The sequence below is a fragment of the Octopus sinensis genome, unplaced genomic scaffold (assembly GCF_006345805.1).
Source record: "Octopus sinensis unplaced genomic scaffold, ASM634580v1 Contig12100, whole genome shotgun sequence".
NCBI classification, from domain to species: Eukaryota; Metazoa; Mollusca; class Cephalopoda; order Octopoda; family Octopodidae; genus Octopus; species Octopus sinensis.
The window spans coordinates 21,342-48,610 of NW_021832536.1; the positions used below are offsets into that span (position 1 = coordinate 21,342).

General features: G+C 43.1%; 1 protein-coding gene across 1 annotated transcript; it reads right to left on the minus strand.

The window, feature by feature from the left end:
- Positions 1-200: 200 nt before the first annotated feature.
- Positions 201-24,554, minus strand: LOC115229212 (tRNA-splicing endonuclease subunit Sen2). The gene is made up of 10 exons (XM_029799604.2): positions 24,306-24,554; positions 22,468-22,648; positions 15,684-15,802; positions 14,539-14,731; positions 13,814-14,005; positions 10,300-10,353; positions 8,003-8,141; positions 5,201-5,361; positions 2,619-2,708; positions 201-324 (listed from the first exon to the last, which is right to left on the minus strand). The coding sequence occupies exons 2-10, from the start codon at positions 22,645-22,647 to the stop codon at positions 247-249; spliced, it is 1,206 nt and encodes a 401-aa protein (XP_029655464.1). The 5' UTR covers position 22,648; positions 24,306-24,554; the 3' UTR covers positions 201-246.
- Positions 24,555-27,269: the final 2,715 nt, after the last annotated feature.

The window sequence follows — 27,269 nt, forward strand, 5'->3', positions numbered from 1 at the left end:
AGATTGGGTTTATTTACATTTATGAAGAAAAAAAGATACCCTTCTCTCACCCCTAACCCTAAAACAGATTGAAATGCAATAGATTGATACTAGGGTTATAATTATGGGTGACAATTTCATATGACACCGCTAGAAAAAACTGCCGTTCAAACCGAAAAGATCTCAAAGAAGTGAATAAATAACTTAACAATAAAGACTACTGAAAAATTAATAAAGCTTTTATTTGTCTTTAAGATTAAAGCTGGGTCAAGGAAATTCTTCGGGCAATTTTTCGTTCTTCTTCTCTCTGTCTTGACTTGATATCCACCGAGACATTAAGATTTCCTTGAAAAAGAGAAACAGAGAAATAATTATTATAGTAATGACAGGGGTGGCTGTGTGGTAAGTAGCTTGTTTACCAACCACATGGTTCCGGGTTTAGTCCCACTGCGTGGCACCTTGGGCAAGTGTCTTCTACTCTAGCCTCGGGCCGACCAAAGCCTTCTGAGTGGATTTGGTAAATGGAAACTGAAAGAAGCCCGTCGTATGTATGTATATATATATATGTATGTGTGTGTGTGTTTGTGTGTCTGTGTTTGTACCCCTAGCATTGCTTGACAACCGATGCTGGTGTGTTTATGTCCCCGTTACTTAGCGGTTCGGCAAAAAGAGACCGATAGAATAAGTACTGGGCTTACAAAAAGAATAAGTCCCGGGGTTCGAGTTGCTCGATTAAAGGCGGTGCTCCAGCATGGCCGCAGTCAAATGACTGAAACAAGTAAAAGAGTAAAAGAGTAAGAGGTGAAAGTAAAAATGAAAACAGAGCTGGACAGATTGTCCTCTCTTTACTCATTTTACTTGTTTCAGTCATTTTGACTGTGGCCATGCTGGAGCACCGGCTTTTTTGTCGAGCAAATCGACCCCAGGACTTATTCTTTGTAAGCCTAGTACTTATTCTATCGGTCTTTTTTGCCAAACCGCTAAGTTTACGGGGACGTAAACACACCAGCATTGGTTGTCAAGCGATGTTGGGGGTACAAACACAGACATACAAACACACACACATATATATATACATATATACGATGGGCTTCTTTCAGTTTCTGTCTACCAAATCCATTCACAAGGCTTTAGTCGGCCCGAGGCTATAGTAGAAGACACTTGCCCAAGGTGCCACGCAGTGGGACTGAACCTGGCACCATGTGGTTGGTAAGCAAGCTACTTACCACACAGTCACTTCTGCGCCTACATATATACGATGGGATTCTTTCAGTTTCCGTCTACCAAATCCACTCGCAAGGCTTTGGTCGGCCCGAGGTTAGAGTAGAAGACTCTTGCCCAAGGTGCCATGCAGTGGGACTGAACCCGGAACCATGTGGTTCGTAAGCAAGCTACTTACCACACAGCCACTCCTATGCCTATTCAACAAAATCAAAGTAAAATGATATGGAATTACCTTATAACTGTTCTGGGAGAAAACCAGCATACATCACAACCATTATGAACATTTCCTCAACTGATCTTTTATTGATTGCTGGTGATTTAACCATTTAGCATTCAGATTTCACTCGGAAATGTCCTAATTATTTATTCATTATCTCACAGCTTTGAGATTTCAATGAAGTGATTGTTTATAATAATAATAATAATAATAATAATAATAATAATTGTGTACAGTGCTCAGGTGCACTACAACTCATCTAAAGTGTATATATAATCAGGTGTAGTTTCGGCGGATTTCGGAAAGCATGAGGGCCTTAAAGGATGCAGTGTCATGGCAGTCAACAACTGACGCAGGCAGTTTATTCCATGCTTCAGCAACTCTGAGCGTGAAAAAATGTTTCCGAAAGTCATGGGAGCTGTGTGATCTGAATAACATTGTTGGGTAGCTGTGAGAAGCCTGATCTGGTCAGTTTTAACATAAAACAGGTAGAACATTTTAGGCCAGATATTGTCATTGTCTTGCGGAGCTATCAGCAATAGGATGACAGACGAGTGAAAGATAGGATGCGGAACACCACCACAACATAATAGTGGCAACAAGAATATTACAGTGCCAACCAATAACATACAAGTGGATGAGGGTCTCACATAACTGTTTCCATCAACCAAATCCCCTTACAAGGCTTTGATCTGTCTGGCTCGATAGCTGTTCCTTCTTCTCGAGCCATGCCTGGCTCATAAGGGCCAGTTTCCCTGGTTTCCTTGGTGTATAGGTTCCCCACCTGGACGGGATGACGGTCCGTTGCAGGTGAGCTGCAAGATGCAGGAGGAAAGAGTGAGAGAAAGTTGTGGCGAAAGAGTCAGCAGAAGATTCACCATTACCTTCTGCCGGAGCCGCGTGGAGCTTAGGTGTTTCGCTCATAAACACACACATCACCCGGTCTGAGATTCGAACTCGTGATCCTTCGACTGCGAGTCCACTGCTCTAACTACTAGGCCATGTGCTTCCACCTGGCTTGATAGTAGCGGACACTTTCCCAATGTACCATGCAGTGGGACTTAATTCAAAACATAATATCAAGATAAATCTGGCTACTGCCTTGCTTGGGAAATGGAGAAGGTTGGCAGTGTCCCCGCTTGGTCACAGTCCAATGATGCCTGAAAGAATAAAACATAAGAAATGGAAAGTTACAAACCTGAACTTTAAACCTGGAGATACAGTTTGGTGAGAGCAGTTCCTCTTCGGAAATGTCCTTGGGTTTTATCACATAACAAAACATCAGTTGCTAGAACAGAAAGTGAAAGTAAAACAAAAAAAACAACATACTTCGATGTCCAAATAACGGTTTCGGATTTTGCCACAAGGGCAACGATTTTAGGGGAGGGGATGAGTCGACCCCAGTGTTCAACTGGTACCTAATTATTGACCCCAAAAATATTGAAAGGCAAAGTCGACCTCGGTAGAATTTGAACCCGGAACATAAAGATGGATGAAATGCTGCTAAGCATTTGGCTTGGCATGCAAGTGATTCTGCCAGCCGGCCAGTTTCATCATCATCGAAGGGCATCCAGCTGTAGAAACTCTGCCAGATCAGATTGGAGCCTGGTACAGCCATCTGGTTCGCCAGTCCTCAGTCAAATCGTCCAACCCATGCTTTGAACTTTAGGTCTCACCAAGGAAATGACAAGTGACTGAGACCTTTGAAAATATGCTGAGAAGACCCGGCAAGCCAAGTGAGACCATAACCTCGTGGCCTATGCCAGGGGCATAACCAGCCCACTTGCGCATACATTTTCCTTCTTTGGACACTAAACTCTGCTTGCAAAGACCTGTTGAGGCAAGTGGAATCAAAATCAAAATCAAAGTGAAATTCGATGACGGGCACGAGCACCATACAAGCGTGATCGTTGACAGAGCAGCTAACTGGCTTCTGTGCCAGTGGCACATAAAAGGCACCGTTCGAGTGTGATCGTTACCAGCTTCACCTTACTGGCACTTGTGCCCCTTGCTTGTAGGGTGCTAAGAGCAGCATCCGAGCGTGATCGCTGCCAGAGTGGCTAACTGGCTTCCGTACCGGTGGCATGTAGGAGGCACCATTCGAGCAGGATCTTTACCAGCATCGCCTTACTGGCACCTGTGTTGTTGGCATGTGTAAAAAGATTTGAGCAAGGTCGTTGCCAGTACTGCCTGACTGGCCCCCGTGCCGGTGGCACGTAAAAGCACCCACTACACTCTCAGAGTGGTTGGCATTAGGAAGGGCATCCAGCTGTAGAAACTCTGCCAGCTCAAGACTGGAGCCTGGTGCAGCCATCTGGTTCGCCAGCCCTCAGTCAAACCTATTTCTTTACTACCCACAAGGGGCTAAACACAGAGAGGATAAACAAGGACAGACAAACGGATTAAGTCGATTATATCGATCCCAGTGCATAACTGGTACTTAATTTATCGACCCCGAAAGGATGAAAGGCAAAGTTGACCTTGGCGGAATTTGAACCCAGAACGTAATGGCAGACGAAATACCACTAAGCATTTTGCCCGGCATGCTAACGATTCTGCCAGCTTGCCCTCAGTCAAACCGTCCAACCCATGCTAGCATGGAAAGTGGACGTTAAACGATGATGATGATGATGATGTGTGTATATAGATATGAGGAAATATACATCCTTTATTAGGATGAATAATAATATAATAGTGTGAGAAATGTTGATGGTGGGACTAGAACATTCAAAGTTTCTAATTGCTGTTTAACCCTAGGTCAGCCCTGATTGAAAAGACCCATGATCAAAAGCATTCTGGTGGTGATCATCCCATCCTTTTAGGGGGCATTTAGGGTTTTATCAGTTACTGTATCTGTCTAATGTTAAAAATACTAGGGTGTGATTTGAGGGAGATTTAGCTACTATTTCTAGGTCATGCACAGTCTCACTCCTGTTGTGTTTATAATTAACTTGGGCATCACCTTCCCTTTTGTATCCCTACAAGGAAAAGTGATGCTCAAGTTAGGTTATTAAAGGGCTTAAAAAAGGGGGCCAAGGATGTGTGGCTAAGAAGTTTGCTTAGCAACCAAAAGGATTCAGGTTCAGTTTCTGTTTGTCCCTATGACCATTTGACAAATGGTGTTGTTTTGTGACCACTCTATGTCACGCTGGTGAGACCCATATTGGAGTACGGGATTCAAGCCTCTTCTCCTTATCTCCTCAAAGACATACAGCATCTCGAAAGAGTCCAGAAGCTGGCTACCCGCATGGTTCATGGTCTCAAAAATTTGTCTTATGAAGAAAGGCTGAAGACGCTCGACCTTTATTCTCTAGAAAAACGCCGCCGCCGTGGTGATCTCATTCTCACTCACAACATCATAAGCGGAAAGTGTAACCTCTCTCAATCGAAGGAGAGGAGCTTTCTCCGTCCGGGTTGCGGATCCGTGGAACAAGCTGCCGGATGAGATGGTGAAGATGCTGATGACCGCTCGGTTCAAAGTCTCCCTTGACCTCAAGTGGCCTGAACTCTTTACATGAACACCACCCTGTACATAACTCCATGTCCCCCTACATGGCCTTGCTATTTGCTTTTGAGCCAAAATTAACTAACTAACTAACTAACATATCCCTGTAACTTAACAGCTTGGCAAAAGAGACTGACAGAATAAGTACCAGACTGTAAAGTACTGGGGGTCGATCTGTTCAGCCAAACCCTTCAAGGTGTTGCCCCAGCATAGCCACAATCCAATGACCGAAACAAGTAAAAGAAAAAAAAAAGTAAATTAAGATAAACACTTACTTTACTGACATGTTCGTTCATTCGGTCAAGTCCGGCCAGTGTCATCCAATCAAGATTTCGGACTGACCATCGAGGGTCTTCTTCCAGGGACCCTTCTTCTACCATCAATACTAACACAGAATAAGTGGCGTGGTAGAATAACTGACCGTCTTTGTAGAGAACTGAAACACAACCAAGGGAAGACAATAGAGAAACAGAGAGAGAGAGATGAAAGATAGTGATAATCATCATCATCATCATCATTTAGCGTCCGCTTTCCATGCTAGCATGGGTTGGACGGTTCAACTGGGGTCTGTGAAGCCGGAAGGCCGCATCAGGCCCAGTCTGATCTGGCAGTGTTTCTACAGCTGGATGCCCTTCCTAACGCCAACCACTCCGTGAGTGTAGTGGGTGCTTTTTACGTGCCACCCGCACAGGTGCCAGACGGAGCTGGCAAACGGCCACGAACGGATGGTGCTTCTACGTGCCACCGGCATGGGGGCCAGGCGAGGCTGGCAACGGTCACGAACGGATGGTGCTTTTACGTGCCACAACAATAACATCAACATCATCATCATCATTTAATGTCCAGTTTCCATGCTGACGTGGGTTGGATGGTTTGACATGGCACTTGCCAGCTGGGAGCTGTTCAGACTCCAATTGTCACGAAAACCAAAAAGCACGTGCATCTCGTGGAAGTTATGGGTATAAAAATCGATTTGAACCGTGTTCCTGGCATTTGTAATTTGGACGCATCAGGTATGACCCGATTGTCAGCAGCACAGAGAGAACAAGCTATTGGCCGATTGCAAGCAGGGCAGCATGTTCTGGTCGTTGCGAAAGCATACAATGTCCACGTCAGCACCATCTATCACCTGCAACAGTGATACAACACCAACGGCACTGCATATATATATATATGGTGGAGGCACAATGGCCTAGTGGTTAGTGCAGCAGACTCACTGTCGTAGGATCGCGGTTTCGATTCCCAGACCGGGCGTTGTGAGTGTTTATTGAGCGAAAACACCTGAAGCTCCATGAGGCTCCGGCAGGGGGTGGTGGCGATCCCTGCTGTACTCTTTCGCCACAACTTTCTCTCAGTCTTTCTTCTGTTGGCCCGCTCGCTTAGCCAGCGGGGTGGCGTCATATGAAGGCTAAAACAATGCGAAGCGCATTGTGACCAGCGATGTGTAGCAACATCTGATAGCCTAGTTGGTCATGGTGATATATATATATATATATATATATACTAAGTAATTAAGGGTTTAGCAACGATTTGCCTCACCACACACCGAATTTAGAAATAGCAGTCAAAGAGTTATAGCTATTCTTTCTACTAAAAGGGAGATCTCAGTAAAACCACAGCACTTGAAAGGCAAACACAGACAGGCAAGAGAGAAAGAAATGACGACAATAGATCATACAATATTAAGTCACCTACGGACGTACGTTTCGAAATTAAGTTTTAGGAAAGCATAAGAATTAGATAATTATGTCTTACCCAACTTTTTTTCTCATCAGCGTAGGACACTACAATTATGAATAATTGTATATTAAATTTCGAGGTACTAGAAGACATCATCTCAACTCAGTATCAGAGCGAGCTAAAGCCGTTACCAGTATCACCGATACTGAGTTGAGATGATGTCTTCTAGTACCTCGAAATTTAATATACAATTATTCATAATTGTAGTGTCCTACGCTGATGAGAAAAAAAGTTGGGTAAGACATAATTATCTAATTCTTATGCTTTCCTAAAACTTAATTTCGAAATGTACGTCCGTAGGTGACTTAATATTGTATGATCTATTGTCGTCATTTCTTTCTCTCTTGCCTGTCTGTGTTTGCCTTTCAAGTGCTGTGGTTTTACTGAGATCTCCCTTTTAGTAGAAAGAATAGCTATAACTCTTTCACTGCTATTTCTAAATTCAGTGTGTGGTGAGGCAAATCGTTGCTAAACCCTTAATTACTTAGTATTACTTAAACTTTCCTCGAATGGGGCTTTTACATGCCGAAATCTACTTGGTGAAATTAATGATTATTCCAAATTAATTAATTTCACCCTATATTATTACTGATAATTATATATATATATATATATATATATATATATATATACCCACACACACACACACATATATATATACATACATATATATATATATATATATATATATATATATATACACACACACACACACACACATATATATATGCTTATGTGTGTCTCTTTGCGTAAGTATTTGTCCAGCCACCATTGCTTGACAACCGATGTTGGTATGTTTACATCCCTGTAACTTAGTGGTTTGACAGAGACTGATAAAATAAGTACTAGGCTTATGAAAAATAAGGGCCGATTTCTTTGACTAAGGTGGTGCTCCAGCATGGCTACAATAAAATGACTGAAACAAATGAAAGAATAAAAGAATAATAAATACAATAAAATGGTTGTATACTGTCAATCTAATGTGAACGTGACAGTAGGGGGTTACACCACCGCTGTTTAGCCCTAGGAAGCATCGACGCCTCTTGATGGCTTTGACACATTTTTCCTGTGTCCTTATATACATTTACGAAGGGGAGACGGTGTTTGTCTCCCCTTTGTAAATGTCTATAAGGACACAGGAAAAATGTGTCAAAGCCATCAGGAGGCGTCGATGCTTCCTAGGGCTAAACAGCGGTGGTGTAACCCCCTACTGTCACGTTCACGTTAGATTGACAGTATACAACCATTCTATCACCCCACCACCGTACATATCTCTATGAGAGATTTAGAAATTTAATATTCCAAATACAATAAAATAATAGTAATAAAAGCCTTACTGAAGTCACATCCAAATTTAATTCCAGGTTTGGGGATCCATCCTTGGCTTCGGTAATAATGGTAAGCAATGTAATTGGGAAGAAAGTCAGACCTGTTTTTGTAGAGTTTTTTCCACATTTCAGAAATCTTCAGTGGATTCTAAAACAGCAACAGCAGGAAAAAAAAAAAAGGGAAAAATTATTAAAGGAGTGGCTGTGTGGTAAGTAGCTTGCTAACCAACCACACGGTTCCGGGTTCAGTCCCACTGCGTGGCACCTTGGGCAAGTGTCTTCTGCTATAGCCCCGGGCCGACCAATGCCTTGTGAGTGGATTTGGTAGACGGAAACTGAAAGAAGCCTGTCGTGTATATATATATATATATGTATGTGTGCGTGTGTTTGTGTGTCTGTGTTTGTCCCCCCCCCCCTAGCATTGCTTGACAACCGATGCTGGTGTGTTTACGTCCCCGTCACTTAGCAGTTCGGCAAAACGACCGATAGAATAAGTACTGGGCTTACAAAGAATAAGTCCCGGAGTTGATTTGCTCGACTAAAGGCGGTGCTCCAGCATGGCCGCAGTCAAATGACTGAAACAAGTAAAAGAGTAAAAGAGTATAGGCATAGGTGTGGCTGTATGGTAAGCAGATTGCTTCCCAACCACATGGCTCCAGGTTCAGTCCCACTGTGTGTCACATTTTGGGCAAGTGTCCTTGACTATACAGCCTTGTGATTGGATCTGGCAGATGGAAACTAAAAGGAGCCTGTTGTGTATGTATGTATGTATATATGTGTGTATACATCTGTGTGTGTGTGTGTTTGTCTTTGGGCCTGTGTTTGTCCACCCACCACCACTTGACAATGGGTTTTGGTGTGTTTATGTTTGTGTAACTTAGCTGTTTCGCCAAAGAAACTGATAAAATAAGTTCTCATCATCATCATCATCTAACGTCCGCTTTCCATGCTAGCATGGGTTGGACGATTTTGACTGAGGGCTGGAGAACCAGATGGCTGCACCAGGCTCCAATCTTGATCTGGCAGAGTTTCTACAGCTGGGTGCCCTTCCTAATGCCAACCACTCCGAGAGTGTAGTGGGTGCTTTTACGTGCCACCAGCACGGGGGCCAGTCAGGCGGTACTGGCAATGACCTTGCTCGAATCTTTTTACACATGCCAACAGCACAGGTGCCAGTAAGGCGATGCTGGTAACAATCACACTTGAATGGTGTCTTTTAGGTGCCACTGGCACGGGGGCCAGAGAGCCGCTCTAGCAACGATCACATTTGGATGGTGCTCTTAATACCCTCTCTACCTTAATTCATTTATAAGCATTTTATAAAATTGTAGTTGCAGTGAATGTAAAATTTTAGTGAATCATTCTTTATGCTGATAGTAGCGAAGTTCAATGATTCCATTTGAAGTTGAAATAGTCAACTATAGCAGTATTTTGTACATTCATCATCGTCCGTTTTCCGCGCTAGCACGGGTTGGATGGTTTGACCGGGGTCTGCACCAGGCTCCAGTCTGATCTGGCAGTGTTTCTACAGCTGGATGCCCTTCCTGACGCCAACCACTCCGCGAGTGTAGTGGGTGCTTTTTACGTGCCACCTGCACAGGTGCCAGGGGAGTCCGGCATCGGCCATGATTGGTTGGTGCTTTTAACGTGCCACCGGCACGGAAGCCAGCCAAGGCGGCGCTGGCATTGGCATGTTCGGATGGTGCTTTTTATGTGCCACCGGCACAGAAGCCAATCGAGGCGGGGCTGGCATCGGCATGTTCGGATGGTGCTTTTTATGTTCCACTGGCACAGAAGCCAGTCGAGGCGGTGCTGGCAACGGCCATTCGAGCGTGATCGTTACCAGCATTGCCTTACTGGCACATGTAAAAACATTCGAGCGAGGTCGTTGCCAGCACCGCCTGACTGGCCCCCGTGCTGGTGGCATGTAAAAAGCACCCACTACACTCTCGGAGTGGTTAGCGTTAGGAAGGGCATCCAGCTGTAGAAACTCTGCAAGATCAAGAGTGGAGCCTGGGGCAGCCATCTGGTTCGCCAGTCCTCAGTCAAACTGTCCAACCCATGCTAGCATGGAAAGCGGACGTTAAATGAATAATAATAATAACAATAATAATAACAACAACAACAACATACCTTAGGAATAAGGTTCAAAATTTCCCCAAGACACCTGATGAAGGCTGGAGGGTATATCAGCTGAAACGTTGTGTTAACAACAAACAAGATGAGGACAAATATCCAACAAATGTAAATAATAGACAGGTTTATTAATTGATTTATAAAATGATATAAAATATGGTTTTACTTACACCTTGATTATCCTTGACAAGTAAACAACCAAGACCGTATGTCAGAAAAAATGCCTAAGGAAAGAAACAAAAAAAAATTTATATTACCAACCACATGGTTCCGGGTTCAGTCCCACTGCGTGGCATCTTGGGCAAGTGTCTTCTACTATAGCTTCGGGCCGACCAAAGCCTTGTGAGTGGATTTGGTAGACGGAAACTGAAAGAAGCCCGTCGTATATATGTATATATATGTATATGTGTGTGTGTCTGTGTCTGTGTTTGTCCCCCCAACATCGCTTGACAACCGATGCTGGTGTGTTTACGTCCCCGTAACTCAGCAGTTCGGCAAAAGTGACCGATAGAATAAGTACTAGGCTTACAAAGAATAAGTCCTGGGGTCGATTTGCTCGACTAAAGGTGGTGCTCCAGCATGGCCACAGTCAAATGACTGGAACAAGTAAAAGGGTAAAGGGAAAATAATTTTATTCCTGAACAATCTTGAAAGCTGCACTCTGTGCAGACACTTGGGATAGCTCCTGCGGAGGGCTAACTGGCCCGCAACCCCAAAACTAAGCCAAGCTAAATAGCATGACTATAATGCGTCCTTGATGATTCTATGCCCCAGTGGAGTTTGATCAGAAATTAAGGATGGATGAGAATTAATTCTGTAATGCAATCATTCTATTGTTCCAGTCCCAAGTTGAATTCTAACTATATTAAGGGTTTAGCAGCCAGTAGGTGTATGCCCCCCAGCTTTGGCCGTGATGCTGCCGCAGACGTCCGTCAGCCCCCACGGTGGCCGCCACCTTCGCACCGCCTTCCGTTCCCCACTTGTCTACGTGCCGGGGCCGCCAGCGACAGGCCTGCCCCAGTCGCCGGGAGCTCCGCCGCGCTACCGTGCCTGCAATCGTAAGAACGAACTAAAGCTTGCGGTCTCACCCACATACATGTGGACGTAGCTGTCACCAATGTTGGCTAATTTGTCTCAGAGTTCTTATCTTGACATATAATTAACGAAGTGAATGTCATTTATCTACCTCCTTGATCTCTGACGTCATCTGAGAAACACCAACCAAGATGGTGTGAATCAGCCAAGCTCTACTTACTAGAAACAGCAACCCAAATGCTTTTAAATCAGATCCCAATGCTGGATGCTCAAGAACCAAACAAAGGCTAGATTTAAAATCCCGGGATCATTCCGATTCCAAAAAAGTATAACATGTCTATGCAGAGCAAATGTAGTTTGAGACGCAGGGATCCCAGCCGGACAGACAGAATTTTTCACTTTTATTATTATAAAAGATGTATATATATATCTCATGCATTTGAAGTAATACCAGATTTACTAGAAAATGTGGAGAGAGTGGGAGAATGATTGTGAGGATAGGGTAGGTGGACAAATTAATAAATGCACAATCAGAAGAGTTTTATAAAAGTCTTACGAGGGAGTACCATAAATCCTCAAATATAGTCCGCCCTTGAGTATAATACACAGGGGATTTTTAGGGGACTGTACCTCTGAAAAACCCAAACCTTGTGTATAATACGCACCCCTTCTCTGACTTGAATCAAGGAGGTCTATATAATGTCCTTGGTTTGTAAAAATGTATACGGTAACGTCCTTTATTATTGCCTTCTTTATCTTTGGTATCTGTTTAATTTCCTCTTTATTTCTTCTCCATAACCTGACATTGCTTTCGTCAACATCAAATTTTCTTCTGGCGGCCCTATTACCATGCTCTTCAGCATATGATATAACTTCAAGTTTAAACATAGCTGAATAAGATCTATGAGGCATGTTCGGATGGTGCTCTTAGTGCTCCACTAGCACAGAGTTCCAACTTAACACCCTGTGACTTCTTTCTTTGGAGTTGGTTAAAGGATCAAGTCTACTATACCAAAACATAGACTTTGGAAGAAGTTAAACGGCGAATACGAGAAGTTGTATCTTCTTCTATACCACAAGAATTTCAGGTGAAATCGGTTGACACAATTCCTGAGTGACTCAAGAATTTTGATTTCACTTGCCTCAAAAGGTCTTCGCAAGCAGAGTTTAGTGTCCAATGAAAGAAAGGTATGCCTAAGTGGGCTGGTTACAACCCTGGCATAGGCCACGGGTTATGGTTTCACTTGGCTTGCCAGGTCTTCTCGAGCACAGCATATTTCCAAAAGTCTCGGTCACAAGTCATTGCCTCCGTGAGGCCTAATGTTCAAAGGTCGTTGCTTCACCACCTCATCCCAGGTCTTCCTGGGTCTACCTCTTTTACAGTTTCCCTCAACCGCTCAGGTGTGACACTTTTTCACACAGCTATCCTCATCCATTTGGTTAAAGGATCAAGCCTACTATACAAAAGCATAGACTTTGGAAGAAGTTAAATAGCAAATACGAGAAGTTGTATCTTCTTCTATATCTACAAGAATTTCTGGTGAAATCAGTTGACACAATTCCTGAGTGTCACAAGAAGTTGGTGCCAACATCTGGAGCTCATATTGAATTTTAAATAAAACCTCAAGCTAAAAACTTTCCTCTCATATCCATGTTTTTGTAAAACATCCTCATCCATTTGCACCACATGACCATACCAGCGCAGTTGTCTCTCTTGCACACCACATCTGATGCTTCTTAGGTCCAACTTTTCTCTCAAGGCACTTACAATGTTGTGTATGCACACTGACATTGCACATCCAGCAGAGCATACTGGCTTTGTTCCTTGCAAGCTTACACATGTCCTCAGCAGCCACGGCCCATGTTTCACTGCCATGTAGCATGGCTGTTTGTACACATGCGTCATATAGTCTACCTTTTACTCTGAGCAAGAGGCCCTTTGTCACCAGCAGAGGTAGGATTGATGATATATACGTATATATCATCAATCATCCTCATCAACACTATATATACATATCATCATCATCGTTTAGCATCTGCTTTCCATACTAGCATGGGTTGGACGGTTCAACTGGGGTCTGGGAAACCAGAAGGCTGCAACAGGCCCAGTCTGATCTGGCAATGTTTCTATGGCTGGATGCCCTTCCTAACACCAACCACTCCGTGAGTGTAGTGGGTGCTTTTTACGTGCCACCGGCACAGGTGACAGGCGGGGCTGGCAAACGGCCATGGTCGGATGGTGCTTTTTACGTGTCACCGGCACAAGGCCAGTCGGGGCGGCGCTGGCAATGGCCACGTTCAGAAGGTTCTCTTACATACTACTGGCACTGGTATCACAGCTGCAATTTCCATTGATGCTGATCGATTTTGATTTTGATTTTGATTTTGGATTTTCACTTGCCTCAACAGGTCTTCACAAGTAGAGTTTTGTGTCCCAAGAAGGAAAGGTATGCATAAGTGGACTGGCTACATCCCAGGTAGAGGCCACGGGTTATGGTCTCACTTGTCCTGCAGGGTCTGTTACACACAAACACACAAAACTGACATGTCTTACACATAACTACACACAGACACATGCTATACACATTCAGAGGTAAACTTCACTTAGATAATGGACAATAATAAAGAACAGACTTTTCTCCTGCTTACCTCTTCATATATAAGTAGAAGAACCTCTCCCATAGAATAAGGGTCTTGTTTCAATGAGGGTAACCATTGGGTGGATCTCCTGGAATTGTCTTCTACAGTTTCTGATTTCAGTCGACGTTGGTCAACCACAAAAACATTAGCAGCATCTTCATCAATTTTACACAATGGATGTAAAGGAATGTTCTTATTTACCTGTAATAATAAAAACAATAATAATAATAATAATAATAGTAATAATAATAATAGCAATGATAATGATAATTATCATCATCATCATCATCATCGTTTAACGTCCGCTTTCCATGCTAGCATGGGTTGGACAGTTCAACTGGAGTCTGGGAAGCCAGAAGGCTGCACCAGGCCCAGTCTGATCTGGCAGTGTTTCTACATCTGGATGCCCTTCCTAACGCCAACCACTCCATGAGTGTAGTGGGTGTTTTTACGTGCCACCGGCACAGGTGCCAGACGAGGCTGGCAAATGGCCACGATCGGATGGTGCTTTTTACGTGCCACAATAATAATAACAATAATAATAATCCTTTCTTATTTCTTTACTACCCACAAGGGGCTAAACACAGAGAGGACAAACAAGGACAGACAAAGGGATTAAGTCGATTACATTGACCCCAGTGCGTAACCCCCACATAGGTGAGAGAACTCTGTCACTCTGTAAACCACTCAGCTGTTACATACCTCTACTCAATGCTAAAGATATTTCCACTCACTTGGGACAACGGTTTGGTGTCTTTGGAATATTTTGTAATGGTTTCATCTGTTTTAGCTCCAACAGAGGATTCAGTTGGTTCGTCAGGCACAACTTTATGTTCAGCATCACCAGAACCATCATCATCTTCATCATCCAATATAGACAAGTCATCATTTGATACACATTTTTTCCATTTGAGGTGAGTAAAATATCTAGATGAGTTAGAAATAGATTAAATATGTAATTGAGTTTGTAAATATGTCATTTGGTTTGTAAATATATAAAAGTGTGTGTGTATTTGTATACAACAATTTATCTATCTACCTACCTACTGATATAATGTGCATGTCTGTCATCATCATCATCATCTTCATCATCGTTTAACGTCCGCCTTCCATGCTAGCATGGGTTGGACGATTTTGACTGAGGACTTGTGAACCTGACGGCCGCACCAGGCTACAGTTTCTACAGCTGGATGCCCTTCCTAACGCCAACCACTCCGAGAATGTGTGGGTGTTTTTACGTGCCACTGGCACGGGGGTCGGTCATGCGGTACTGGCAATGACCTCGCGAGAATCTTTTTACACATGCCACCGGCACAGGTGCCAGTAAGGCGACGTTGGTAACAATCACGCTTGAATGGTGCCGTTTTACGTGCCACGGCACAGGGGCCAGTCATGCGGTACTGGCAATGACCTCGCGAGAATCTTTTTACACATGCCACCGGCACAGGTGCCAGTAAGGCGACGTTGGTAACAATCACGCTTGAATGGTGCCGTTTTACGTGCCACGGCACAGGGGCCAGTCATGCGGTACTGGCAATGACCTCGCGAGAATCTTTTTACACATGCCACCGCCACAGGTGCCAGTAACGATCACGCTTGAATGGTTCCATTTTATGTACCACTTGCACGGAGCCAGTTGGCTGCTCTGGCAACGATCACACTTGCATGGTGCTCTTGGCACCCTACTAGCACGGGCAGAAGTGCCAGTAAGGTGACACTGGTAACGATCACACTCGAATGGTACCCTTTTATGTGCCACTGGCACAGAAGCCGGTTAGCTGCTCTGTCAACGATCACCCTTATATGGTGCTCTTTTGTCTGTCTGTCTATATGTGTGTGTGTGTGTGTGTAGGGGAAAGATAACAACTTTGGCCCTTACCTACTGAGTTTCATAATCTTGAGTTGGATCAATTCATTGTCCTTTGGAATATCAATTACTGGTTGAAGATTTTGAAACTCAGGTAAACTCCGAGACAACGAACCTTTTCCAAAACATCCCTGAAATGTACAATATTGATTAGCCAAATGTTTGATTAATGATGTATTTTCAAGCATGGGAAATATTACCTTGCTAGAAAATAGAGAAGGGCTGATGACAAGAAGGGATCTGGCCATAGAAATTTGCCACAACGAATTCAGCCTGACCCATGCACCAACACCAGTACTTTTATGTGGTACTATCACCAGTGCTTTTTATGTGGTACCAGCACCAGTATATTTTATGTAGTACCAGCACCAGTGCTTTTTATGTGGTGCCATCACCAAAGCTTTTTATGTGGTACCAGCACCAGTGCTTTTTATGTGGTACCAGCACCAAAGCTTTTTATGTGGTACCAGCACCAAAGATTTTTATGTGGTACCAGCATCAGTGCTTTTTATGTGGTACCAGCATCAGTGCTTTTTATGTGGTACCAGCATCAGTGCTTTTTATGTGGTACCAGCACCAGTGCTTTTTATGTGGTACCAGCACCAGTGCTTTTTATGTGGTGCCAGCATCAGTGCTTTTTTATGTAGTACCAGCACCAGTACTTTTTTATGTAGTACCAGCACCAGTACTTTTTTATGTAGTACCAGCACCAGTATATTTTTATGGTGTGGTACCAGCATCAGTGCTTTTTATGGGTACCAGCACCAGTGCTTTTTTATGTTGGTACTAGCACCAGTGCTTTTTATGTGGTACCAGCACCAGTGCTTTTATGTGGTACCAGCACCAGCTGTTTTATGTATGTACCAGCACCAGTACTTTTTTTTGTATAGTACCAGCACCAGTGCTTTTTTATGTGGTACCAGCACCAATGCTTTTTATGTGGTACCAGCACCAGTGCTTTTTATGTAGTACCAGCACCAATGCTTTTATATGTGGTACCAGCACCAGTGCTTTTTATGTGGTACCAGCACCAGTGCTTTTATGTGGTACCAGCACCAGTGCTTTTATGTGGTGCCAGCACCAGTGCTTTTCATGTGGTACCAGCACCAGTGCTTTTTATGTAGTACCAGCACCAATGCTTTTTATGTGGTACCAGCACCAGTGCTTTTTATGTGGTACCAGCACCAGTGCTTTTTATGTAGTACCAGCACCAATGCTTTTTTGTGGTACCAGCACCAGTGCTTTTTATGTGGTACCAGCACCAGTGCTTTTTATGTGGTACCAGCACCAGTGCTTTTTATGTAGTACCAGCACCAATGCTTTTTATGTGGTACCAGCACCAGTGCTTTTTATGTGGTACCAGCACCAGTGCTTTTTATGTAGTACCAGCATCAGTGCTTTTTATGTGGTACCAGCACCAGTGCTTTTTATTGTGGACCAGCACCAGTGCTTTTTATGTAGTACCAGCACCAATGCTTTTTATGTGGTACCAGCACCAGTGCTTTTTATGTGGTACCAGCACCAGTGCTTTTTATGTAGTACCAGCACCAATGCTTTTTATGTGGTACCAGCACCAGTGCTTTTTATGTGGTACCAGCACCAGTGCTTTTTATGTAGTACCAGCACCAATGCTTTTTATGTGGTACCAGCACCAGTGCTTTTTATGTGGTACCAGCACCAGTGCTTTTTATGTGGTACCAGCACCAGTGCTTTTTATGTAGTACCAGCACCAATGCTTTTTATGTGGTACCAGCACCAGTGCTTTTTATGTGGTACCAGCACCAGTGCTTTTTATGTGGTACCAGCATCAGTGCTTTTTATGTAGTACCAGCACCAATGCTTTTTATGTGGTACCAGCACCAGTGCTTTTTATGTGGTACCAGCACCAGTGCTTTTTATGTAGTACCAGCACCAATGCTTTTTATGTGGTACCAGCACCAGTGCTTTTTATGTGTACCAGCACCAGTGCTTTTTATGTAGTACAGCACCAATGCTTTTTATGTGGTACCAGCACCAGTGCTTTTTATGTGGTACCAGCACCAGTGCTTTTTATGTAGTACCAGCACCAATGCTTTTTATGTGGTACCAGCACCAGTGCTTTTTATGTGGTACCAGCACCAGTGCTTTTTATGTAGTACCAGCACCAATGCTTTTTATGTGGTACCAGCACCAGTGCTTTTTATGTGGTACCAGCACCAGTGCTTTTTATGTAGTACCAGCACCAATGCTTTTTATGTGGTACCAGCACCAGTGCTTTTTTATGTGGTACCAGCACCAGTGCTTTTTATATGTGGTACCAGCATCATCATGCTTTTTATGTAGTACCAGCACCAATGCTTTTTATGTGGTACCAGCACCAGTGCTTTTTATGTGGTACCAGCACCAGTGCTTTTTATGTAGTACCAGCACCAATGCTTTTTATGTGGTACCAGCACCAGTGCTTTTTATGTGGTACCAGCACCAGTGCTTTTTATGTGGTACCAGCACCAGTGCTTTTTATGTGGTACCAGCACCAGTGCTTTTTATGTAGTACCAGCACCAGTGCTTTTTATGTGGTACCAGCACCAGTGCTTTTTATGTGGTACCAGCACCAGTGCTTTTTATGTAGTACCAGCACCAATGCTTTTTATGTGGTACCAGCACCAGTGCTTTTTATGTAGTACCAGCACCAATGCTTTTTATGTGGTGCCAGCACCAGTGCTTTTTATGTGGTACCAGCATCAGTGCTTTTTATGTGGTACCAGCACCAGTGCTTTTTATGTGGTACCAGCACCAGTGCTTTTTATGTAGTACCAGCACCAGTGCTTTTTATGTGGTACCAGCACCAGTGCTTTTTACGTGGAACCAGCACTTTTTATGTGGTACCAGCACCAGTGCTTTTTATGTAGTACCAGCACCAGTGCTTTTTATGTGGTGCCAGCACCAGTGCTTTTTACGTGGAACCAGCACTTTTTATGTGGTACCAGCACCAGTGCTTTTTATGTGGTACCAGCACCAGTGCTTTTTATGTGGTACCAGCACCAGTGCTTTTTATGTAGTACCAGCACCAGTGCTTTTTATGTGGTGCCAGCACCAGTGCTTTTTACGTGGAACCAGCACTTTTTATGTGGTACCAGCACCAGTGCTTTTTATGTAGTACCAGCACCAGTGCTTTTTATGTGGTGCCAGCACCAGTGCTTTTTACGTGGAACCAGCACTTTTTATGTGGTACCAGCACCAGTGCTTTCTATGTGGTACCAGCACCAGTGCTTTCTATGTGGTACCAGCACCAGTGCTTTTTATGTAGTACCAGCACCAATGCTTTTTATGTGGTGCCAGCACCAGTGCTTTCTATGTGGTACCAGCACCAATGCTTTTTATGTGGTGCCAGCACCAGTGCTTTCTATGTGGTACCAGCACCAATGCTTTTTATGTGGTACCAGCACCAGTGCTTTTTATGTGGTACCAGCACCAGTGCTTTTTATGTGGTACCAGCACCAGTGCTTTTTATGTGGTACTAGCACCAGTGCTTTTTATGTGGTACCAGCACCAGTGCTTTTTATGTGGTACCAGCACCAGTGCTTTTCATGTGGTACTAGCACCAGTGCTTTTTTATGTGGTACCAGCACCAGTGCTTTTTATGTAGTACCAGCACCAGTGCTTTTTATGTGGTACCAGCACCAGTGCTTTTTATGTGGTACCAGCACCAGTGCTTTTTATGTGGTACTAGCACCAGTGCTTTTTTATGTTGGTACCAGCACCAGTGTTTTTATGTGGTACCAGCACCAGTGCTTTTTATGTGGTACCAGCACCAGTGCTTTTTATGTGGTACCAGCACCAGTGCTTTTTATGTGGTACCAGCACCAGTGCTTTTTATGTGGTACCAGCACCAGTGCTTTTTATGGGGTACCAGCACCAGTGCTTTTTATGTGGTACCAGCACCTGTGCTTTTTATGTGGTACTAGCACCTGTGCTTTTTATGTGGTACCAGCACCAATGCTTTTTATGTGGTACCAGCACCAATGCTTTTTATGTGGTACCAGCACCTGTGCTTTTTATGTGGTACTAGCACCTGTGCTTTTTATGTGGTACTAGCACCTGTGCTTTTTATGTGGTACCAGCACCAATGCTTTTTATGTGGTACCAGCACCTGTGCTTTTTATGTGGTACTAGCACCTGTGCTTTTTATGTGGTACCAGCACCAATGCTTTTTATGTGGTACCAGCACCTGTGCTTTTTATGTGGTACCAGCACCAATGCTTTTTATGTGGTGCCAGCACCAGTGCTTTCTATGTGGTACCAGCACCAGTGCTTTTTATGTGGTACCAGCACCAATGCTTTTTATGTGGTACCAGCACCTGTGCTTTTTATGTGGTACCAGCACCAATGCTTTTTATGTGGTGCCAGCACCAGTGCTTTCTATGTGGTACCAGCACCAGTGCTTTTTTATGTGGTACCAGCACCAGTGCTTTTTTATGTGGTACCAGCACCAGTGCTTTTTTATGTAGTACCAGCACCAGTGCTTTTTATGTGGTACCAGCACCAGTGCTTTTTTATGTGGTACCAGCACCAGTGCTTTTTATGTGGTACCAGCACCAGTGCTTTTTTATGTGGTACCAGCACCAGTGCTTTTTATGTAGTACCAGCACCAGTGCTTTTTTATGTAGTACCAGCACCAGTGCTTTTTATGTGGTACCAGCACCAGTACTTTTTATGAGGTACCAGCACCAGTGCTTTTTATGTAGTACCAGCACCAGTGCTTTTTATGTAGTACCAGCATCAGTGCTTTTTATGTGGTACCAGCACCAGTGCTTTTTTATGTGGTACCAGCACCAGTGCTTTTTATGTGGTACCAGCATCAGTACATTTTATGTAGTACCAGCATCAGTGCTTTTTATGTGGTACCAGCACCAGTGCTTTTTATGTGGTACCAGCACCAGTGCTTTTTATGTAGTACCAGCACCAGTGCTTTTTATGTGGTACCAGCATCAGTGCTTTTTATGTGGTACCAGCACCAATGCTTTTTATGTGGTACCAGCATCAGTGCTTTTTATGTGGTACCAGCATCAGTACATTTTATGTAGTACCAGCATCAGTGCTTTTTATGTGGTACCAGCATCAGTACATTTTATGTAGTACCAGCACCAGTGCTTTTTATGTGGTACCAGCACCAGTACTTTTTATGAGGTACCAGCACCAGTGCTTTTTATGTAGTACCAGCACCAGTGCTTTTTATGTAGTACCAGCATCAGTGCTTTTTATGTGGTACCAGCACCAGTGCTTTTTATGTGGTACCAGCACCAGTGCTTTTTATGTGGTACCAGCATCAGTACATTTTATGTAGTACCAGCATCAGTGCTTTTTATGTGGTACCAGCACCAGTGCTTTTTATGTGGTACCAGCACCAGTGCTTTTTATGTAGTACCAGCACCAGTGCTTTTTATGTAGTACCAGCATCAGTGCTTTTTATGTGGTACCAGCATCAGTACATTTTATGTAGTACCAGCATCAGTGCTTTTTATGTGGTACCAGCACCAGTGCTTTTTATGTGGTACCAGCACCAGTACTTTTTATGTAGTACCAGCACCAGTGCTTTTTATGTGGTACCAGCACCAGTGCTTTTTATGTGGTACCAGCACCAGTGCTTTTTATGTGGTACCAGCATCAGTGCTTTTTATGTGGTACCAGCACCAGTGCTTTTTATGTGGTACCAGCATCAGTGCTTTTTATGTAGTACCAGCATCAGTGCTTTTTATGTGGTACCAGCACCAATGCTTTTTATGTGGTACCAGCATCAGTGCTATTTATGTGGTACCAGCACCAGTGCTTTTTATGTGGTACCAGCACCAGAGCTTTTTATGTGGTACCAGCACCAGTGCTTTTTATGTGGTACCAGCACCAGTGCTTTTTATGTAGTACCAGCATCAGTGCTTTTTATGTGGTACCAGCACCAATGCTTTTTATGTGGTACCAGCATCAGTGCTTTTTATGTGGTACCAGCATCAGTGCTATTTATGTGGTACCAGCACCAGTGCTTTTTATGTGGTACCAGCACCAGTGCTTTTTATGTGGTACCAGCATCAGTACTTTTAAAGTTGAATTTCAGTGTCAACACCATTATAAAGTGTTGATGATATTGATGGCAAAGGCAGGGTTGACTTCATAACATTATAGGTCCCTGGGCGAAACAATGCACTGGAGCCCCTAGATATACATAACAACAGCATACTTAGATTAGCATTGGAGACCTTCGACTAGTGGCATCGTGGGACAACTGCTTAATATACTCATAAATTAATCTGACACCTGGTGGGGTGAGATGGGGTATTCTGATGATGCATAATGATAATAATGACCTAGGCGCAGGAGTGGCTGTGTGGTAAGTGGCTTGTTTACCAACCGCATGGTTCCGGGTTCAGTCCCACTGCATGGCATCTTGGGCAAGTGTCTTCTACTATAGCCTTGGGCCGACCAGGGCCTTGTGAGTGGATTTGGTGGACGGAAACTGAAAGAAGCCCGTCGTATATATGTATATATATGTATGTGCGTGTATATTTGTGTGTCTGTGTTTGTCCCCCTAGCATTGCTTGACAACCGATGCTGGTGCGTTTATGTCCCCATCACTTAGCGGTTCGGCAAAAGAGACCGATAGAATAAGTACTGGGCTTACAGAGAATAAGTCCTGGGGTCGAGTTGCTCGATTAAAGGCGGTGCTCCAGCATGGCCGCAGTCAAAATGACTGAAACAAGTAAAAAAAAAAGAGGAAAGAGATAGTGATGATGATGATGATAAGACATCAGAAGTTGAACCTACTAACCTTTGTATATAAATCATAGGCATCCCCGGAATATTCCACGACCACATGATTGCCCCGAAGGGTTCCACTGTAGAAACCCATCTTCCTGGATTTATGAGCAAATGGTGTAAAACTGTGCTCTGTTTTTTGCCATTTCTTCTTCCTTGGAACAGGTATCTTTATTGCCATTGTCTGGGACATTCTAATGATAAGAGAAAATAAAAAGAGAAGGATCTTTTATTATAAACACTAGCTTAAAAGCTGCAGTCCGTGCAGACCTTTCAGTTTGCTCCTGTGGAGGGCTAATTGGGCCTCCGGCCCAAAACTAAACAGAGCTACTAGAAGAAGAAGAAGAAGAAGAAGAAGAAGAAGAAGAAGAAGAAGAAGGAGGAGAATCCATTAGATTCACTTCAACATTTAAATTTAATTTGTCAAAATATTTTCGTCGCTTTGAGACCGTGAAGTTTTGTCAGTGAACAGGTCGCGGTCTCAAAGCGACGAAAATATTTTGACAAATTAAATTTAAATGTTGAAGTGAATCGAACGGCTTTTGTGTGTTTCTTAACCCTTTTGCTACTGTATTTATTTTGAGATGCTCCATGTTTCTTTCAATTATTTTAAATATAACTAAAGATTTAGTAAAATGACTTAGTTATCATTAAGCTAGTGTTAGGAACGTAAATTGTGACTAAGGCTTGGTGGAATATTTTAATTCAAAACCTAAGAAAACAAGACATTCGTACTACAGAGTCAGAGCCGGTTTTGGCCGGGTTGGCTTACAAACACCTTCCACGCTGCAAACATACAAACTTTAATAACAAATTCTTACAAGGACCCACCACACCACACACGCCAAGAACCATACATGGACCTTTATTGAGAATAACTGCCTACACTCTCAAGTGTAGTTTTAAAGCTATGGCAGAATTTGAATGCAAATAGCCAGAAAAGAAACCGTAAGGGACCTGACCAGACGTTCTTATAATTCTGCCATTCCACCTGCATCGATACATTTCATCGATCGCGATGGATGTAAAAGCAAAGTTGATCATGGTTGTATTTTAACTTAGAACGCAGTTATAATCCTTTCTGCTCTAGGCACAAAGCCTGAAATTTAGTGCAGCAAGATAGTCGATCACATCGACCCCAGTGCGTAACTGGTACTTATTTTATCGACCTCGAAAGGATGAAAGGCAAAGTCGACCTCGGTGGAAGAGAACGCAGTTATAAAATCATTATGAAATTAATAAATTTGATAAGTACAAATGTTTCCATTAATTACTTATTTAAAACAAATATTTGCATCACAACAAACAGAGTACAGTGGTCCCGGTGCGCGCACTCGCGCTAGCTAGTCGTGACTAGTCGACCCTACGACTACCTAGCCAAGTAAATAACTTTTTTACACAAAGTAAATAATTTTGGGACGTAACTTCGGTATAGGTACCGGATACATTTCAAGAAAGTGTTTTTTTTTATATATATGGGGGGTTAGGGTTTGTGTTAGGGGTAGGAAAAAAGGGTTTTTGTTATCTTCAGAAATGTAAACAAAGCTACTTCCGGTACCTATACCGAAGGATCGCCAATTTTTGTTAAACAAAGTAAATAAAACACAAAGTAAATAATTTTTTAAAACAAAGTAAATAACACACAAAAACACAAAGTAAGGATCGACTAGTCATGACTAGCTAGCGCGGATGCGCTAGTACGCGAGTGCGCGCACCGGGACCACTATTCTCAAGTAGTACCGAGTAATGTTCATAAAACACAACAAAATAAAAAAAGGGCAATCTTTCGTTTGTAGTAGCACGTTTAGATTGCCAAAAAAAGAAACTGACGAAACATAAACAAAGGAGAACCTGGCAGGTTTGTGTTTTGAAACTGATTCTCTCCCACGTGTTTCTGATTATGTGTATTGTCCCTGGAAACTAACGGAGTTTCGTGTCAGCAAAACATAGTAAAAAATGTATAAACTACTACTGGTTGATTTGATGTAGGGCGAGAGGAGAAACGAGTTCTGGGATTCAAATTAGGATTTTTTTTAAAGAAAATTGTAGGGAATCTTCCTTGAGAACGTTTTTGCTTATCACCGGTTACAAGCAGAGCCACTTGAAATGAACGGGCAATATTTTCGTATAATTTTAATTAAGCGGTTCTTCTTTTAATCAAACTTTTCTTGTTTGTTTCAGAAATGGAAACTTTATTTTTTTTTTTTCAGGAAATAAAGATGAAGATCTTTTCGGTTTGAACGGCAGTTTTTAACATAATTTCCACGTAACTATACACTTTTAAACTTCGTATACTGGTAGAATGTGTTTATAAAACATCTTTTTCTCTTGGCTTTATTGAGAAAATTTTATAGTTTGTAAGATATTAGTTGTTGTTTTTCTTCAATTTCTGCAATTTCAACCAATCAATGACGTCTACTGAGGTAAAAAAACATTCTGTGCCATATGAATATGTCCCTCGTTTAAGAAACAGATTGGGTTTATTTACATTTCTGAAGGAAAAAAGATACCCTTTCCCCCACCCCTAACCCTAACTCTAACCCTAACCCTAAAACAGATTGAAATGCAATAGATCGATACTAAGGTTATAATTATGGGTGACAATTTCATATGACACCGCTAGAAAAAGCTGTCGTTCAAACCGAAAAGATCTAAAGATGATATGAATCGAAAGGTATTTCTGATAAAAAATTTGAAGTATATTCTTTTAAATTTTTTCCTTAACAAAATATTATAATAATGATAAAGAAAAGTAAGGAGGGAAAAATATATGGATTAATAACTAAGACGCATTTTCAGCTGTTTTCTTCCATTATTATTAACTTTTTTGTATTAATTAATAAAAAAATCGGTTTCGCACTAGGGGTACAACGAAGTATTCGGTAACAATCCGATTATACAACCCTACACTCATTAGAGGTAGCCGATATGGAATGAAATACGGTGACTGCTCTCTAATGGTGGAGGTGAAAGGACACATCTGGTTTGCTGTTGCTGTTTGTTTGTTGAGCAAAGCGGTCTTCGTCCCATTAGTGAGAGAAGTCCAAAACGTGGTCCTTTGCTATTCGTAAGACCCGCAGAAGAGAAAGCAGGTCAACCCCCGACACCGAGAGCATCGACGGATGGATGAATGCGCATCCAGGCCCAGCGGTTGCATAGGAAGTCGGGGACAAGAAGCAGGAAGAAAGAGTAAGAGAAAATTGGAGCGAAAGAGTACAACAGGGGTCGCCGCCACCCCCTGCTGAAGCCTCGTGGAGCTTTAGGTGTTTCCGCTCAATAAACACACACAACGCCCGGTCTGGGAATCGAAACCGCGATCCTCCGACAGCGAGTCCGCTGCCCTAACCACTGGGCCATTGCGCCTCCACTGCTGTTGCTGTGAAAAGGTGATGAAACGAACCGGGTAGGGATTTAGTTAAGAGTTATATCTCTTTATACCGAGACATCACCACTGGGTTGGCCACGCTGTAAGTCGGGAAGAGCTATCTTTCAGTGTTTGTGGGAATTGTGTGCGTTTTTCAGTTTGGTGATCATCATCATCATCATTGTTCGACCGTGGTCGAGACAATGGAATTTACTATGTTACGCCAGACCTCACGGTCCATCATAGCATTACGGAGGTCCTGTTGCTGGGTGCTTGTATCCCTGGAGATTACATCAGGGTAGCATGTAATATATATAAGTTACTATTTCTTTACTACCCATAAGGGGCTAAACACAGAGGGGACAAACGGATTAAGTCGATTATATCGACCCCAGTGCGTAACTGGGACTCAATTTATCGACCCCGAAAGGATGAAAGGCAAAGTCGACCTCGGCGGAATTTGAACTCAGAACGTAACCGCAGACGAAATACTAAGCATTTCGCCCGGTGAAGTTACATAAGGACGGTTTATAGGATCACGTTAGGTTTCACGTCCGCAAAGGGCTTAGCTTTATGGCATATCTTCAGATCTCAAAACCTATTAGCTAAAGGCCTCTGTAGCGAGGGGAAAGAAGATTCATCACGTCATTTGTCAGCCATGTATGCCAGCTGATAGATGACGGGATTCCATACACAACATCCCGGAGAAACCTAGAATATCCATGCCCCTACATTACCGGGACCAATCGCTGTAAATTATGCATAGCAGAAGGGGCGAGGAGCCTAAATGACTCTCTCGACCCAAGGAACATCTTGAACTCCGGAACGGAGGTCTTCGGACCGTGCTTACATTTCAAGAAATTCCTGCTAGCCTATTGGAACCCACGGGATAACAGGGTCGCCGGCGATCGATAGCCAAAGGGATACAATCCCCTTTGTTGACATCGGTGATCGACAGCCAAGAGGAGACCATCTTCTTTGTTGACGGGGTCCCTTCCTCCTCTGTACTCCAGAGAGGCCTTTAGCCAAAAGGTTTTGGGATCTGATGATGCACCATAAAGCGAAGCGCTTTATGGATGTGAAACCTAAGGTAATCTCATAAACTGGCCTCATATATACCGCTCTATAACTTAGAGTGACCTTCTTTTTTCGGATTTTCCGATATCTTTATATATAAAAGTGAGGTTGTGTGCTGTCTGTCTCCTACGATTTAGATTCCTAACTACTCCCACATTTTGCGGTGCAGTGTAACCAAAAGCGGGTATCTTATAGTCGTGATTCATATCGAGCCCTTCTGGGTATTAGCGCGCGTCTACGATGAGTCTACGATTTAAAAAAAGATTTACCATCATTTTTCCCATTTTAATGCATTTTTTTGCAATTATATAAGGGAAGTAACTCTCTAAAAATGTATTATTAAATCTCAGAACGTAAAAAGCTACAGTAACACC

Coding starts and splice junctions, on each gene's coding strand:
- LOC115229212 (XM_029799604.2), bottom strand. CDS start 22,647: ATGTCCCAGACAATGGCAATAAAGATACCTGTTCCAAGGAAGAAGAAA. Junction 14,732..15,683: donor AAGATTATGAAACTCAGTAG/GTAAGGGCCAAA, acceptor TAACTCATCTAG/ATATTTTACTCACCTCAAAT. Junction 2,709..5,200: donor TGAACGAACATGTCAGTAAA/GTAAGTGTTTAT, acceptor TTTCTGTTCTAG/CAACTGATGTTTTGTTATGT.